The sequence below is a fragment of the Protopterus annectens genome, chromosome 4.part0, assembly GCF_019279795.1.
Source record: "Protopterus annectens isolate FY-2018-M chromosome 4.part0, PAN1.0, whole genome shotgun sequence".
NCBI lineage: Eukaryota > Metazoa > Chordata > Ceratodontiformes > Protopteridae > Protopterus > Protopterus annectens.
In genome coordinates this window covers 582670441-582686621 of record NC_056733.1, presented here as the reverse complement: position 1 = coordinate 582686621, position 16181 = coordinate 582670441, and the positions used below count along the sequence as shown (strand labels likewise).

General features: G+C 36.7%; 1 protein-coding gene across 1 annotated transcript in view; it reads left to right on the top strand.

Annotated features, from left to right (window-relative positions):
• Nucleotides 1-16181, top strand: part of MYO1H (myosin IH) — an 835299-nt gene that overhangs the window by 513854 nt on the left and 305264 nt on the right. Inside the window, exon 24 of the mRNA XM_044068514.1 lies at nt 12016-12099. Coding sequence (XP_043924449.1) covers nt 12016-12099 — 84 coding nt within the window. The remainder of the gene's footprint in view (nt 1-12015; nt 12100-16181) is intronic.

Sequence of the window (16181 nt, the reverse complement as noted above, 5' to 3'; positions counted from 1 at the left end):
AGGGGAAGAGGAAGGAAACAGGTAACTGCAGGTTGTGTAATTTTTGTTCTTAGCAGCATTTTTATAAAACATGTAATATACTGCATATTATATAGTAAAATGTTTTCAGTTATTTTTTGTGTTATAGGAATCCTAAAGTAATCATGTGCCCTTTCTCTTTCTTCTTTTTCTTTAGTGTTAAGAAATGTAGTCATGCAAAGTAAAAAAAGAAAAGAAAGCCTGTACAAAATCATATTTAAGATAACAGGCTGTAGTCTTAGATTGTTGAAGTGAGGGACGGGTTGTGAAAATATACAGAGCATGATATAAGTAAATTTATGCTTTTTCTTACTTTTGCATCTAACAACAAGTTTTAAGTGAAAGCCAGTAAATAAAAGAACATTGAATGTAATGAAATGTTTTCCTTTAGCAAATAAATGAACACAGTGCAACATGAGAAGCTTGTAGCTGAAGGCAACTGTATTTAATTTTCAAGTTTCTAAGAGACAAGCTGATAAGTTGTCTAAAAACAGAACATTTTTTTCTTTCAGTAGGTAAAAGATAATGTTTTCTAAAAGCATTCAAATTGTTTTCTACATCTAGGAAAGGAATAAATATAACACAAAAACAGACAGCACTTAGTGTAAGTAGAAGCATATGGATATCCTTTGTTATAGGTCAATTAAAGCCTGTGAATGTAGCTGTCAATCTGGGACAATTGTTCCTATTAGGAGAATTAAACTTCATTATTTGAAAATATACATAGTTTTGTGTATTTGTTTTAAATTAATAGGTTATGAGGGTGTTCTGGGGGGTGTTTTGAGATGGTATTCATTAAAACAAAAATTCTTGTAAAATGTAAAGTAGGTTCAAATGGACATGACAAAAACAACTGCATACAAGATCAACCTGGCAAGATTAGTGTATGCATGTAACACAAAAGCTGCAACTAGACATTAAGAAAAGATGTTGTACGTAACAGGTGGGAATAATAACTTCTTATAATGGCAACATGTTCTATATTATCTTTGAATGTGAATGATATACAAAAAGAGTAGTGAGCTATATTAAGAAATGTAGAGTACAAACAGCTATGCTACAGGAGACAAATTTGAAAAGAATCAAACATATGAATTAAGAATGGACATCAGGATGGTTATTCAGCAGAATATCTGAGACAAAGAAGAGGGGAAATACTTGTATTAATTGCTATAGGAGCTCAAATAAGGATAGAAGTGGGAAAAAAAGATAATAATGTTAGACTTGTAGTAGTAAGGGGCTACTGGCAAGGGAGGAGGATTATGCTGGGATATATTTATATATATATTTAGCTATAATGGAGCTAAAGAAATTCTAGGAGAAATAATCAGCTTTCAGCGGTGGAACATTACTTGTAGAAGAATGGAATTTGATTTGCAAAAGTGAGGATGTATCTGGGTGGCTTAGAAGGGAAAATTTACAAAAGAGGTAAATTTTTAAAGAAATTTATGAAAACATTTGGTTGGTAGATGTAAATTCAGTAATAGGCACTCAGTGAGAATTTACATATATTTTGGAAGGTACAAAAACTGGGCTAGGCTAGACAGACATTATAGTTCACAGGAACATGTGGATTTAATTGAAAGTGTTGATAAACATCCAATAACTATTTCAGATCACATGCCAATAATGACTAAAATAAAAATGCATGATAATGCAATAAATAAATTAGACACCCATGCTTCCTAACCTATCTGTTAAACAGAGAGGAATTTAAGGAATTAGGCAGTGGAAAATTATTTAGAAGTTATTAGGGAAAATAGAAATTTCTTTAGAAAATATAGCTATTGAGTGGGGTAAAATGAAAGTGGAGTTTAAAAACAGGGTAGAAATAAAATAAAACAGAGATATGGTTAAGAAGTAACAATAATTATTTAGAGAAACTGAAAAGGTGAAAGTATTACAGTACAGGGGGAAGATAGAAGAAGCACAAATGCAGAGTGTTAAACAGAAAATAAGGGAGTACTTGGATAATATGCATAAGTTTATAAAGATTGCTGTTGAGCAAGTGTTTTTCCAGAGTTCAAAATCTTTTAGCATAATGGCTCAAGCAGCAAAAAGTAGAAAGAGCTGTTGCCAAGCTTAGGGAGCCTATAACAGTAAATAAATAAATAAATAACCAAAGATTGGTTATTAGAAATATTTTAAAATTTTTATGAAAATCTGCATAAAGCATAGAAATGTGGAAATCAAGAAAAAGTACAAATGGAAATGCTTATGGAAGAATTAAGTATGCCAAGGCTAGAGGCAGATGAGGCTCAATTATTAACAGGATAGAAGAAGATGAGAAAAATGGTCATGTATAACCAATCTACAAGAAAATCAACAGGAATAGATTATATTCACGTGGAAGTTCGGAAGCTATGAGGGAAAAAGTAATAAAGATCTGAAATGTTTTATATAACAGTATTTTAAAAGGAGGAGAAACACCAACATCCTGGAAGAACACTGTGGTGGCTATAATACCTAAAGATGGCAAAGACCTATCAGATCCAGCTTCAAATAGGCCCATTTCAATCCTAAACTATGATTATAAGGTGTTTATATCTATAATGGCTAAAAGGATGACAAAGGTGATGCCCAAATTAATAGATATGAATCCCAGTGATTTTGTGGAGGGGAGGCAAACATTTGACAACATTACTAGAACAATGATGATCCAGAAGCAGTGAGAACATTGGCTGAAGATTATTATCACTGTCGTGGTGAGACCTTGATTCCATGTCCAAAAATGGGAAAAAGGGGTTGTAGATGGATGGATGATCAAGAGGGAAGCAGAATATAAGAAAATACCACCATTGTTGGTGGGTCTTTGTGCAGAAAAAACATTCAATACAGTAAGTTGGGATTTTATGAGTAGGGCAAAGGAAGCATTTGCATTCCCTGACAGGGTTAATTAGGAGTATATATGAGGGACTGGAGGCAGAAGTTAAATTGTGTGTAGGTCCTCTCTAATACGTTCTATTTGAACAGAGGATCCAGACAGGAGTTTCCTCTTTCCCTTTTGTTATTTGCATTAAATTTAGAACCATTGGCAAAGAAAATAAGAGACTTAGAAATTCAAGGATATAATGTATATGGTAATTAAGAAAAGCTGGCTTTATTTGCAGATGATATTATTTTGTACCTGATAAAACAAGAAAAGGACATTTCAGTGTTGTGGAATATTCTGATACAGTTTAAAGTCATTTTGGGATACAAAATGGTGATAAATAAAGGCAATAGTTGTAAACTATGTACCCACACATGAACTGGTTTAGCAACACCTATATTTAAGGGAACATTGTAAAATAAAGTATTTAGGAGTATGAGTTAAAAATGATGTCATTATGGCAGCTAAGGATATGTAGAAAGAGACTAAACAAAAGATAATACAAAAACTGGGAAACTAGAAGCTCTGTTTTATGGATATGGCTAGCCAGATACAAGCAGTGAAAATGTTTTTGTCCCTTTAGTTTTATACACAGGTTTTATCAGTGGGGGGGGGTTGTGGATATCAATCAATAAAGAGTTGAAAGATTTTATCTGGGAGGGGAAGAAAGCAAGAGTCAAGTGAGGTAAGTTAATCCTTCCAACAGAACAATCTGGCTTGGGGTTACCCGATTTCATGGGGCATTTCAGAACTACACAGTTAAGGTCCTTATACTTGGCATAATTAGAAAGTTATAATTCAAAGTGGAAAGGGAGGATGATGAAACACGTGGAAGCTCAAGAAATAAGGAGGGGCTGGAATTTTGGATGTAGATCCTTAAGGAGAATAACAATAACCATACAGAATATTATATTTAAAAAGTAGCAGAAAGTATTCTATGTAAGAAGCCACCACAGGAATGAAGAATGGAGATTCTGCCAATAGGGATGACTACAATTAGGGGTACAGAGAATAGGCAAGAGGGGGTTGGAATTTACTGGAGAAAACTGGAAAAGGAATCAAGGTATTTTTTTAAAGAAGAAACATCTTTATTAAATTATTGCTTATGACATGGGCAATCACACATTTATATAAATGAAAACAAACCATATTGACATAAACTTAGTCACAAGCAGTATACTTCAGCATTAGTAGCAAATAATTAGAGAGGGAAAGGTAATAGAATGGGAAGGGGCTAACAATACATTTAGACTGCAGGCTAGAGAGTGCCTTCCCTATCAAGAATTTATATCAGAGTATAGCCAAAAAGAAAGAAATAGGGGAGCCTAAGAGAAAGACCAAAACTGGTAGAATTTTTAGTAGAACCTAGAACAGAAGCTGCAATTAAAAAGGGATAATAAGTAGGGCGTATAAATTATTGTATGATAACTATAGGAATCAATCAGATGAGGTTAGAAAGGATTAGGAAGAGAAACTGGATAAACAATTCTCAAAGAAACAATGGGAGACCATATGTATGTTTGCATACGTGTTGTTTATACCCCAGCAGACTCCTAAGACTTTCCTCAAGGAGATTGCAAATGCTGGAGATATGATGGGGAAGAAAGATATAACTGGGAACATATTTTTGGGAGTATAATGAGTTGGCAAACTTTAAAAATTCTCTGCAGATTACTCTGTCAGAAATATTGGGTGAGCAAATTGGTGTAACTAAGGAAATTATTTTATGAGCTGTGATACAGAATCAGAACTGCATACACATAGTAAGGCCTTGTTGAGTTTAATTCTGGTGGATGTCAAAAAAGCAGTTACTAAAAAAATAAAAATTAAAGTCTAAACCAATCATACTAGAAGTAGTGAATATAGTAACAGAGATAAAACAACTTTAGAAAACCTTAGGAGCAAATTTTATAGAAAAATTGTGAATTGTGGCAACAGTGCATGTTCATAGGTCCATAGGTTCATAGATGTGTACTAGGCTAATGGCCCTGGAGCCTTTATAAGCTTAGCCCATAGAAGTGCCCTGACATCATGCCGCCCAACATTAGTTCCCAGTGCCTCTATCAAGTAGAACCACTGGAGTTATCCCCGGGGTGAACTTTCTATTTCCCATTCACTCATCAAATTTCTCTTGAAGAGGGCCAGTGAGGTGCTCTGCTTGACTTGTATGGGAAGTCTATTCCACAGCATGGGCAGTCTCTGGGTTATGAACCTGTCCCTCCAGTATGCTCTGTTGATTGTGGCAATGAGGTTGAGGTCTCTGGAGAGTGTGGTGCAGAAGGATTGGGATTTCTTTAGCTGTAGCATTTCTAACAGAGCTGGGTCAGACATGGCTTTGTAAGTCAAGCAGAGAGATTGCCTCTTGGTAGATGATATGAGACAGAGAATAGCTGGAGTTTTTTGAGTCTGTCCATGTACGACATGTGTTTAAGGCCTAGGATCCTCTTCATGAGGTACTTTTGTGGCCTTTCCGGCTGTTGCATGTATGTAGTAAGGTACATGCCAAATGGGGCATTATACTCAATGATTGGCCTAATGAGGGAAGAGTAGAGAGAGAGATGATGACCTCTTTCTTCCTGGATGTAAAACCCTTGGTAATGAGATGTGCCACATAGTAGGACTTTCTGACCACAGTGGCAATGTGGTGGTCGAAGGAGAGATTGCTGTCAACCTGTGTTCCCACATCTCTTATAATGCCTTCAGTGTTCAGTGGGCTCCCATCAATGTGGTAATTAGTGGGAAATGAGTTTTTCCCAAAGGGGATGGTGACACAGATGCCAAACAGGAGAGGACCCAGGGCCGATCCCTGTGGGACTCCACTCGTGACTGGTCAACCGTCTGACTTGGAGACTGCTACTTTCACACTGTGGGTTCTGTCTGTGAGCCAGTTTGCAACCTACCTAGTGATATAGGGGTTGATGCCTAGTTTGGTGAGTTTATCAATAATTCCTGAGTGGGGAATGGTATCAAAGGTCTTGGCCAGATTGAGGTAGGCTGTATGAACTGCTTTGCCCTAATCCACAGCTCTGGTGACTGACTCAAAGAAGTCAACCAGGTTGAGCAGGCATGATCTACATTTCACAAAACCAAGTTGCATGGGATCTAGAGTTTGGAGGTTCCCTGTATCCTTGTTAATTAGGTCCATAATGATGCACTCCATAGTCTTACAAATCAGACTCATCAGGCTTTTGGGGCAATAATTCCCAGTGTCTGTCACTCTCCCTTTATAGAGAGGGATGATTGTAGCAGTGCGCCATTTGGTAGAGACAAAGCCTGAGGTGAGGCTGTGATTGAACAGGGCACACAGATGTGGTGCCAGTTTACTTTGTAATTCATGTAGAACACATCCAGGGATATTGTCAGGTCCCATGGAAGCTGAATTCTTGGCCTTGGACAATGCAGCTTTAACTTATGATGCAGTAATGCTGGGTGCCTAGCATTCCTCTGGTATTGTGATTGGTCCTTTGGGGGGGTGAGAGGGGTAAGGTTGGCACTGAATCTGTTGGCCAGTATGTTGCCAATATCTGCTGGCTCAGTATAGGAGGTGCCATTGTGCATTAACTCAGAGCAAACCTGAGTATTGCTGTGGAGATTTTTGATACAACTATAGAAGGCTTTGTGATTGTTTTTAGTGTCTGCCATAATTCTGCCTTCATAGCTGCCTTTAGAGGTTTTGATGAGGTATATCAACTTTTTGTTGAGGCTAATAAGGGAGTTTTTCCAGTCTTGGGACTTCACCTTTTTCTGCCACAGTTTCTTCCTTCTGTTGTAGAGTTTATTAGTGGCAGGGGACTACTAGATTGGCTTCCTTTTTTTGGAGAAGACCTTGGTTCTGTTGGGTATGGCTAGCTCCATGCATTTATCTACATGTTCGTACAGTGCATTGGTGTCTGATTCAGCAGTCATGCATCTATTTTCCATTGACATGGATGCCATGAAGTTAGCCACCTCTGTTTTTAGGAGCCCAAAGTCAGCTTTGGAGAAGTTTTTCATGGTGGTTACCTTTGCGGGGGGTGTGGGTGAGATGTGGATTTCCATGGTGATTAGTTTGTGGTCAGATCTAACCAGGGATAAATTGACTATTGGTGTAGAGCAATGGTTGCCCATGTTAGTAATAACCAGGTCAAGGATGTTGCTTCCTCTAGTGGGGGTACGAATGAGCTGGTCCAGAGCATTGGAACTGATGAATTCCAGGAAGCGTTGGGCCATTGGTGCATGAGTGGTTTTCCCAGTTGATGGAGGAGTAGTTGAAATTGCCTACTATGAGAGTGTTGGACCCTAAGAGTTTCCAGGGTGCTTAGGAATGTGGAGTGAGAGTCTTGGGACATGGTTGCAGACGTATAGCAGGCTACGTCCTGAATCACCGTCTTACCCAATGTTAGTTGTACCTGAAGTATAGAGTTTAGAATAATGTTCTGGAGGAAGAATGAGGTTTAAGGGAAGGCAGGAATCAAATGAGCTACATAACGTTCAATTGACAATGACTGTATGGATGATTATATGTGAAGTATAATGTTTGCAACAAAAAATATGCCAGTATGGCTTCTTTTCATTTATATACATATATGATTCACTGTGTCATAAATCATGATTCAGTAAAGATGTTTATTGTTTAAAAATCAGTGATCATTATAGATTTCTACCTTTGCCACATTAATTACATTTGCCATTAAAAAGACAATGGGCCAGATTCAATAAAGCCTACACTAAATGTACACATTATGTATTCAATAAAATTCTTATTGCATTTGTTGTGCTTTCTAGTCACTCAGAAAGATTATGCTAAGTGTTCATGTAATCTACACTTTGTGGTAGCCTTTATGAATCCCTGTCTATATTTAAACCTGTAAGAATATCAGTAGGACAGCTAAAATTAGGAGGAATAAGGTGTGAGTTACGTCTGTGTTGTCTGTTCACTCAGAACAGTGTTCACTTCGTGTAAGCTTTATTGAATCTGGCCCATTGTATCGTTTTATATAATTTTCCTAATTTCAGCTCAGTGGTGCCTTCTGCATATTCTGACCAGACTGATAGACAATTGAAAACTGTGTCACAAATTTATCATATTTTATTGCCTTCAAGTTATCTGAAAATATCATATATTCTTTTCCAATCTTGTTGACCCTGTTAGATTAAGTACAAGACCTAATTTCTCCTCCTTTCAAATGTTTTATTTTACATTTCTAAAAACAAAGCAATGACTGATAACCAACAAACTCCAAATATTTAGATTTTAGCTTGCCCAGCTAGGCTGAGATCTGGACTCTATAGCTGTGCCAGTGGGGAGTCTTATTGGGGACCTGGGGAGCAAGGGAACATCCAGCCCCAGACTGACTGTGATCTCTGTGTGCTCTTAAGGGAAATTGCACTTTACTGTGTGTATTTGTTATCCTTTCCTCTTATATGAGACGGCCTCTCTGGTGTTAGTGGTGAGGATTGAGACTCCTTGATTGCTGGGCCAGGGCACAGGCGTCACAACCGCTTAGTATTATAGAGTACTAGAAACAGAAATTTACAAACAAAAATTAACTAACTGAATTGTACATTCATTATTGTCTTTGTTCTTGATGGGTAACCCTTTCAACAATATAGGTGAAAATTTAATGTATCTAGAACTCAACAGTTCCTTAGCACACTGAGATAGTCAAACGTATGTCCTCGATCATGAAAAAGTTAATAATAATCTTCAGTTCATCCACAAAGTCACTGTCAATAGAAAGAAGTCTAGAGGCTTTAATCAGCTGGTTTTTAAAAAATATGTCTTTATATTGAAATACTTACCCTGGTAGAGATTTTAATTGAATCTAAAACAGAAGCTCCTGTTAAAAAAGAGATAATTAGTAGGGCATATGAAATACTCTACGGTAACTATAGGAATCAATCAGAGGAGGTTAAAAAAGATAAGGAAGAGAGATTGGATGAACAATTTACAAGGAAACAACAGGAGGACATGTGTATGGTTCCCAAATATGCAACAAAGTCTAGAAGGTTTAGGATTTTCATTTGGAAGTGTTTGCAGAGATATTTATATACCCCAAGCAGATTCCAAAGACTTTTACCTCAGGCAAATATTAAAGGTATAATAGGAAGACAGTGGTAACTGGGAACATATGTTTTGGAAATACAATGTGTTTGTAGACTTTAAAAATTCCTCTGTCAGAAGTATTGGGTGAGCAAATGGGTCTAAGTAAGAAAATGATTTTTTGTGCTGAGATACAGGATCTAAATTGTTTATACATAGTAAAGTTTTGTTAAGGCTAATACCAGTGGCTGTCAAAAAAAAAGCAATTTCTAGAAAATGAAAATCAAAGTCAAAACCAGCTGTATTTGAAGTATTAGAATATTGTATCAGAGATAAAATAGCTAGAAGTGGAATATTTAGAAAGGGGAAGGAGCAAATTACATAGACAAATGGAAATTGTGGAACAATACATGCAGAATAATGTCTTAGAGGAGTAGTGAGGTTTAAGGGAAGGCAGGAATCGATCAATGTATGTAATGTTGAATTGATGATAACCATACAAAAGACCATACATGATGCGCAATGTTTGCAACTGAGAATATGTTAATATAGTTTGTTTTCCTTTTATAAGTGTATGTTTGCCTAAGCCTTAAGTGATGTCAATAAATATGTTAAAAATAATATGTATTTATCTCAGGTCTTCATACTAAATTAGTCTGTATTCTGAACGTCTGTTCTTTCCAGTTTCTCTTCTTATTTTATCCCCCCCATCCTCATAAAACTTTATGGTCAGAAATACTCACAGTCTGGCTCTTACCAGATACATCTGTAACTATTTTTCAACATAGAAAAGTCATTTTTGTCCTAATACCTCTCCTTCAATACATGTAATCAATTTGCCTCTGTGTTCATTTCATCCCTTTCTACCTTATCTGCCAGCATTTAGCCAATTTTGTCCCCCTATTCTGAATCTTCTTCTCCAAAACACAGTTCATACTCTCCATATATTATAATCACATTTACCATTAAGTACTTTTTAAAACTTTTAAATACATCATTTGTTCATAAAAATGTCTTGTTGGAGCATAAATTAAGTAAGGCCTTACTACCTCTCCCTTTTCATTACAGTCTTTCACAAGTCTTATTTATTTATTTTTTGGGGGTAAAAAAATTCTATTTACTATTAAGAAAAATAGATAATAATATTTCTTTTTTTTTCTTCTTTTATTTTCAGAACTGAATCTGATATCTTATAGAAAACATCCATATCTCCATCATCTGAAGTACTCATATCAACATTTAAATTTCTTGTCTGTTGTAGTCACTAATCATATTATAGACTTCCCATCCCTTCCTCTTGTAAGTTTCTCACATTCTCTATAGTAATGCCATTTTCAGATTCTTTCATGGTAGTTGTTAATTCTATTTCATCATCAGGCAAATTATCACCTCAATCCATTTAAAATTACCTTTATTTTAGTATTTAAAAGAGGTAACTATGGGTGGATGAAGTGTTATTTGCCTGAAATTTAACCCACCTAGGGTCTGAGCTGCTCCATGGAAAATCAATGAGTTGTGCCGGCAGTTATGTCCTTTTTGGGGATGATTTCCCTCTTCTTTGTGTTTGTATGACTGTGTAGTTGGTATATATAAGTTCAGGGGTGTGGGGGGATTGTCCCTCACATTGGGGTGGGGTCCATTCATAGATTACCCTAGATAGATAGATAGATAGATAGATAGATAGATAGATAGATAGATAGATAGACAGAAAAAAGCTATTGATAGAATTACAAACATAAGTATAAACATAGATAGAAATATAGATAAAGATATACATTTCTTATAAAAATAACATGTTTACATACATTTAGTTTGTATTCTCACATACTGCAAAATACCAGTCCTAAAATTTCTTACAAATGTGATATCAAAACAACACTGGCCAAATTTGAAACTACAAAAGTGAATGTTACATAACTTGAAGCATTTTGCATTCGTTAAATTACCAGTTTAAAATGGGCAAAACTGTTATGAAATAATATAAAACAGATATTTAGAAAGGTCTGTAAATCATAAAACTACCTAAATATAGAAATACATGTTAAAGGACATTTTGATCCAAAAACAACTTTAAGCCTAAAATTGCAATGTCCTTTATTACAGGACTGTAGCTTAAATGTTTATTTTTAAAATGGCAATCATGTAATCCTTTGCCTCATTCAGAATACTAGACTTCATAATAAAAATCAAGTGTATATCTAGAGTTAAGGATGAATTTCAACAAAATATAGTATACCTTAGTGAAATCCTTATTTAATATGTGCACCAAAATAAACTCTTTCTGGTGGTTATGGTTGTTACAAGTAATTTTTATATGCTGGTATACAATATGTATATTGTGTTAAGCTAATATCAGTGTTCATGATAAATGGATATATAATTTAATATTTCTGGTTCTACAATACATGTCATTTCGATGCTTATTAATGAGTGCAATTGATAAAAAAGTATATTTTTTATGTCTTAAATATTTGTAATAGACTAATGCATATAAACACATTTGATTACATTCATTTCTTTGCAGTATGCTTTAAAAATTAATCTGTTGTACACATTTCAGTTTAGTGGTATAATTTATTTTAAATATGAAGTCTCACAGTGGGGCGGTGAATAGCATTGTCACCTCACAGAATGAGGTTCCCCAGTTCATTTCTTGGCTGGAGTGCCTTCTGTGTGGAGTCATGTCTTCCTGTGTTCACATGTGATTCCTATGGATATTCTAGTTCTTCCTGTGTTCGCATGGGGTTTCTTTGGGTAATGCAGACTCCTCCCACATTCCAAAGATATGCATTAGGTGGATTAGACACTCTAAACTGGCCATAGGTGTGAGTGTGCATGTGAGTGTTTAGTACAAAAGAGCAACTATTGAAAGGCTAAACACCAGGCGGTGTGAGCCTAGGGTCTAGATGAGTGTCATTACTGAAGTGACACCCCTCCCCCATGTGCATAAATGGCAAAAAGAGTCTGTGGATGAATGGATGGATGGATGGATGGATGAATGGATGGATGGATTGATGAAGTTTCCACATTATATTATTCTAACATTTTAACTGGGGAGTTACATGAACAAGTGCTAATAGTGTTTTTTTTTCTTCCTTTGAAGACCTCAGAAATGTTGCAAAAACTCTGTCAGAGAAACATGGTGCGGAAATATGTCCGAGGTATCACTCCACAACGTAAAGCTCAGGTTAGTGTTGTGCATATTGACTCATAATAGTGTGATAAAATGGATGAACTGATAGACTGTCATTGCTGCATAATCAAAAAAGTGCCATTATGTTATAAACGTTTTATTTTATGTCATCGCATGGAACATTGAATATGGAAAAGTTAGTTATTCTGTCTCTGGATGGTATAACATCCATTCAGTGTAAAGTGCAAAAAGTATGCATAATATACTATGGCTGGGATTCATAAAACAGCCTTAGTAGAATGTTTCAAGCACCTGCCCCAGGGGCCGGAACCAGTGATAGAAGATCATATTAAATCGATAGCACCATAGCACAAGCTAAATAATGAAAAATGCTTAACACTTTACCTGGTATGCAACAGCCACTGCAATGCCAAGCAGTACTGCCCCAAGTTACCCCTCTGTGGATTAAATCAGTTATGCAAGACCAAATATTTCCTGAAAAAAACACAGAAGAAACTGAATGTAGCAATCAGAAGCATATATAAAACATTAGCAATGAAAACTGATTTTCCTGTAGCCCTGCATGCTAAGGAAACCCCGCCAACAGTTTGCACACTTTGCAAACCATGTGATGAAAACTTGAAACTTATCTCAAATGTAGGGGAATTGTCCTGAATCCCTTAAAAATAACAACCATATTGGATTATTTATGAATTATGTGAACCGGTGAGGCTATATGACATTTTCCATGAACCTTTTATTAATAATGTGTCTTTGTTGTATAATATATTAAGCCTGCTTGGCATTTTATTTTTGACAGGAAAAAATAGATATTTGCTTGAATAATAGTTCCATGTAGGTTTGCTCTATCAGCTTAGCTAGTTTTAAATACTTGTTCATCTTTAATTATCTGAGTTCCCATATCATTATTTTTGTGATTATACTCTGAAATCAAGAAAAAGCTAAACTTGTTAAGGACATCTCTAGCCTGAGAACAAATCTTAACAGCACTTAGGTATACTTAATAAGTTTCTGTTAAGCATACCTAAGTGCTGTTAAGATCAGGTCTTACACTATATAGTAATAGCCCACAGTGCTGATCTGCAAAGGCCTTGAGTCACTGATAAGACACAAGGCCTGAAAAAACTATAATCACTGTTGGTGACTCCCTGCTGGATAAGGAAAGGAAAGTAAATATATTTTTGCCTGTGCATTGCTTATACTGATAGATCTGCTTTCTGTTTTACTTGCTTCATTTTGTTTTCTGTTTTAAGAAAGCTGTTTGGCCTGATGATTTTGTTCTATGTGACAGATAGACACTTAAATTACCCAGACTGCACACTTTACATGTTTTATTTTTCATTGGTTAATTTATTTCTTGAGTGATACTTAAATACACAGAATATATGTGGCCTTGTCTACTAGCACTGTTGGTGACTCCCTTCTTGTTATTTTTCCCATCCATCCTCCCATTCCTTGATCTGCTTTTTAAACTTGGTGATTTTAACCTGCCCACCCTTATTGTAAATTGAGTTTTGTAAGCTCCTCCCTTTGTACATTTTTGTTTATATCTTGAATAATTTATTTGCCCTTCCTTGTGTTTATTTTGCAAAAAACACGTTTTGCCTATCATTGTCTGTATTCCTGATTTACATGTTCTGAATTCATTATCTCACTAGCTGTTAGATAACGTAGTGTATTTTTATACTCCAGCAAGTCCTTTTCTGTGTTTTTACATCAAAAGGGAAAGAGGATTTTCATCCAGTGACAGTGAGTGGTAGTCTGGTCTGTATAGGTTGAGGAAACACACTAGAGATACCTACATGTAGTTGTTTTATTGGCTGGAGGACTTATTAATCAGTTTACCTTGTTTTGTGCACAATTCTGCACAACTGAGTGTCTCACTTGGCTCATTTCTACAAAGTGAAGTACTTTCTATAATATGTTTTATACATTCTGACCACCCACTAAACATGAAAGAGCAAAAATCAGAGGTGTATTTTCCTACTTAAAGGATAAGCACACCTCTAGGCTAGTCAAACAATGTGACATACTTGAGCTACTCCATGTCCAACTAATCTTGGGAAAAATCCATTACCATAATTTTCTTAGCTACAGGTCCCCCACCATGAACCAGGAAACGCATATATCATACCTGAAGATACTGGAATCACTCACCATCCAGCCCAATACCATATTCACAGATGATTTTAACTACCCCTCCATTAATTGGGAGGCATACGTGACCACTAACATGCAGGCCCAAAGATTTCTTGACTTTGTAAATTCAAATGCCCTGGAGCAGCTAGTCAGTACTCCCAGTACGGTAACAAATATCCTAGATCCGGTACTCACAAATATGGGAGAGTGCTGCACTCCCCCCACCACCACCATTGTGATGTCCTCACTAGTAAGATGAGATAACAAAGTGGTCTGCCTTGAAATAAAGACAAAACTAGTCCCCACAGCTAATACCAAAAAATTTAAGAACTTCTCTAAGGTAAATTACCACCTATTAAGGGATGGCATAGCTGGTTTCCAAGCTCCCCCAAATCCAGAAAACACAGAAACCTATGCAGCAGTATACACAAAAGCCCTGTACAACCATATAAACAACTGCATAGAAATGGCAGTACCAGACCGAAATCAACCCAAGGCAAACCTCAAAAACAAGCCATCCTGGTGGACCCCTAGTATTAATAGATTGTACAACAAAATAAAGGAAATCCTGTTGAGAAGTAAGAAGGAATGTGCACAACAAAGCAGAAAGTCCATCCATACTCCAAGCAAGCAAATAAGGGAACTAGTCAAGTCTTGGAAAGCTAACGTTGAGGGAAAATAGCCTGTACAGCTAAGGATAAGCATAATTAATTTTTTAGATATTTCCACAGTCTTAAGGGCAATGCCCAATAATGTGCGCAATTTGTAGATAGCATCATCTATACTCAGCCATAAGCAAATCTGCTGGCTGACAAATTCAGCTCAAATTTCATCTCCCCATCACCCCCAATTCTTCCAAAAGAAATACCCTACACCACTCCACTGCCAGTTATTACCAAAGAACAGGTTACCACTGCACTCTCTGAAGCTAAAAAACATGGCTTCAGTTGGGCATGATGATATATCAGGCTGCCTCTTAAACAGCTTAAATCAAGACTTATCAGGCCCATTAGTATCTCTCTCTCTTTAACCATAGCCTCCAGAGTTTGTCCCAATAGAGTGGAGGACAGCAACAGTCATCCCTCTGCATATAGGGGGACCATTTGCTGACCCAAGAAATTATAGACCAGATGGAAATGCTGCACATCCACATATCAAGTGACACTAGAGTCTAGGGATCTCAGTCTTGCTAGTGACATTAACAGAACAAACTGAAGAGACAGGTATGCCTCCCAGAGATTGCCGCTGTTCTGGAATAAACTTCCAATTCATGTGAAGCAGAGCTCCTCAACGACCTTATTCAAGTGCAGCCTGTGCAAATGGATGGATGACCACAAATTCACCCCAAGGGTGGCAACCATGTCCCTCATGGACAGAGGTAGTTGGTAGTGATGTGTAAAGTGCAGCCACCTAACCAAGGACAACTGGGGCAACCCTGGATTAACATGGCTAGGCTTATAAAGGCTCTAGGGTCGTTAGCCTAGTAACCTCCCATGAACATATGAAGCTATAAGTTTGACTAACTTTATAGGTAAGGCCATGAAAAGAATAATCATGGATCTGAAAAATAATGACATAGGAAACCTCCAAACACTGGACCTGACCCAATTTGCCTTTGTCAAAGGCAGGTCATACCTCCTGAATCTGGTGGATTTCCATGGGAAAGTCACTAATGCCATGGATGAGGGTAAAACAGTACATAGCACTTACCTCAACCTGGCCAAGGCATTTGACACAATTCTCCACTCAGGTATTATAAATAAACTCTTAAAACTGGATGTAAATCCCTACATCACCAGATGGTTAGCTAACTGGTTCACAAACAGAACACTTAGTTAAAGTGGATGAATCCAGATCCAGCCAGTTACTAATGGTGTGCCACAAGGCTCAGTGCTGGGACTTCTGCTGTTCAGAATATACTTCTCCGAAGTCAAGGCTAATGTGGAAGGCCTCTGGATAACAATGTTTGCCAGCAA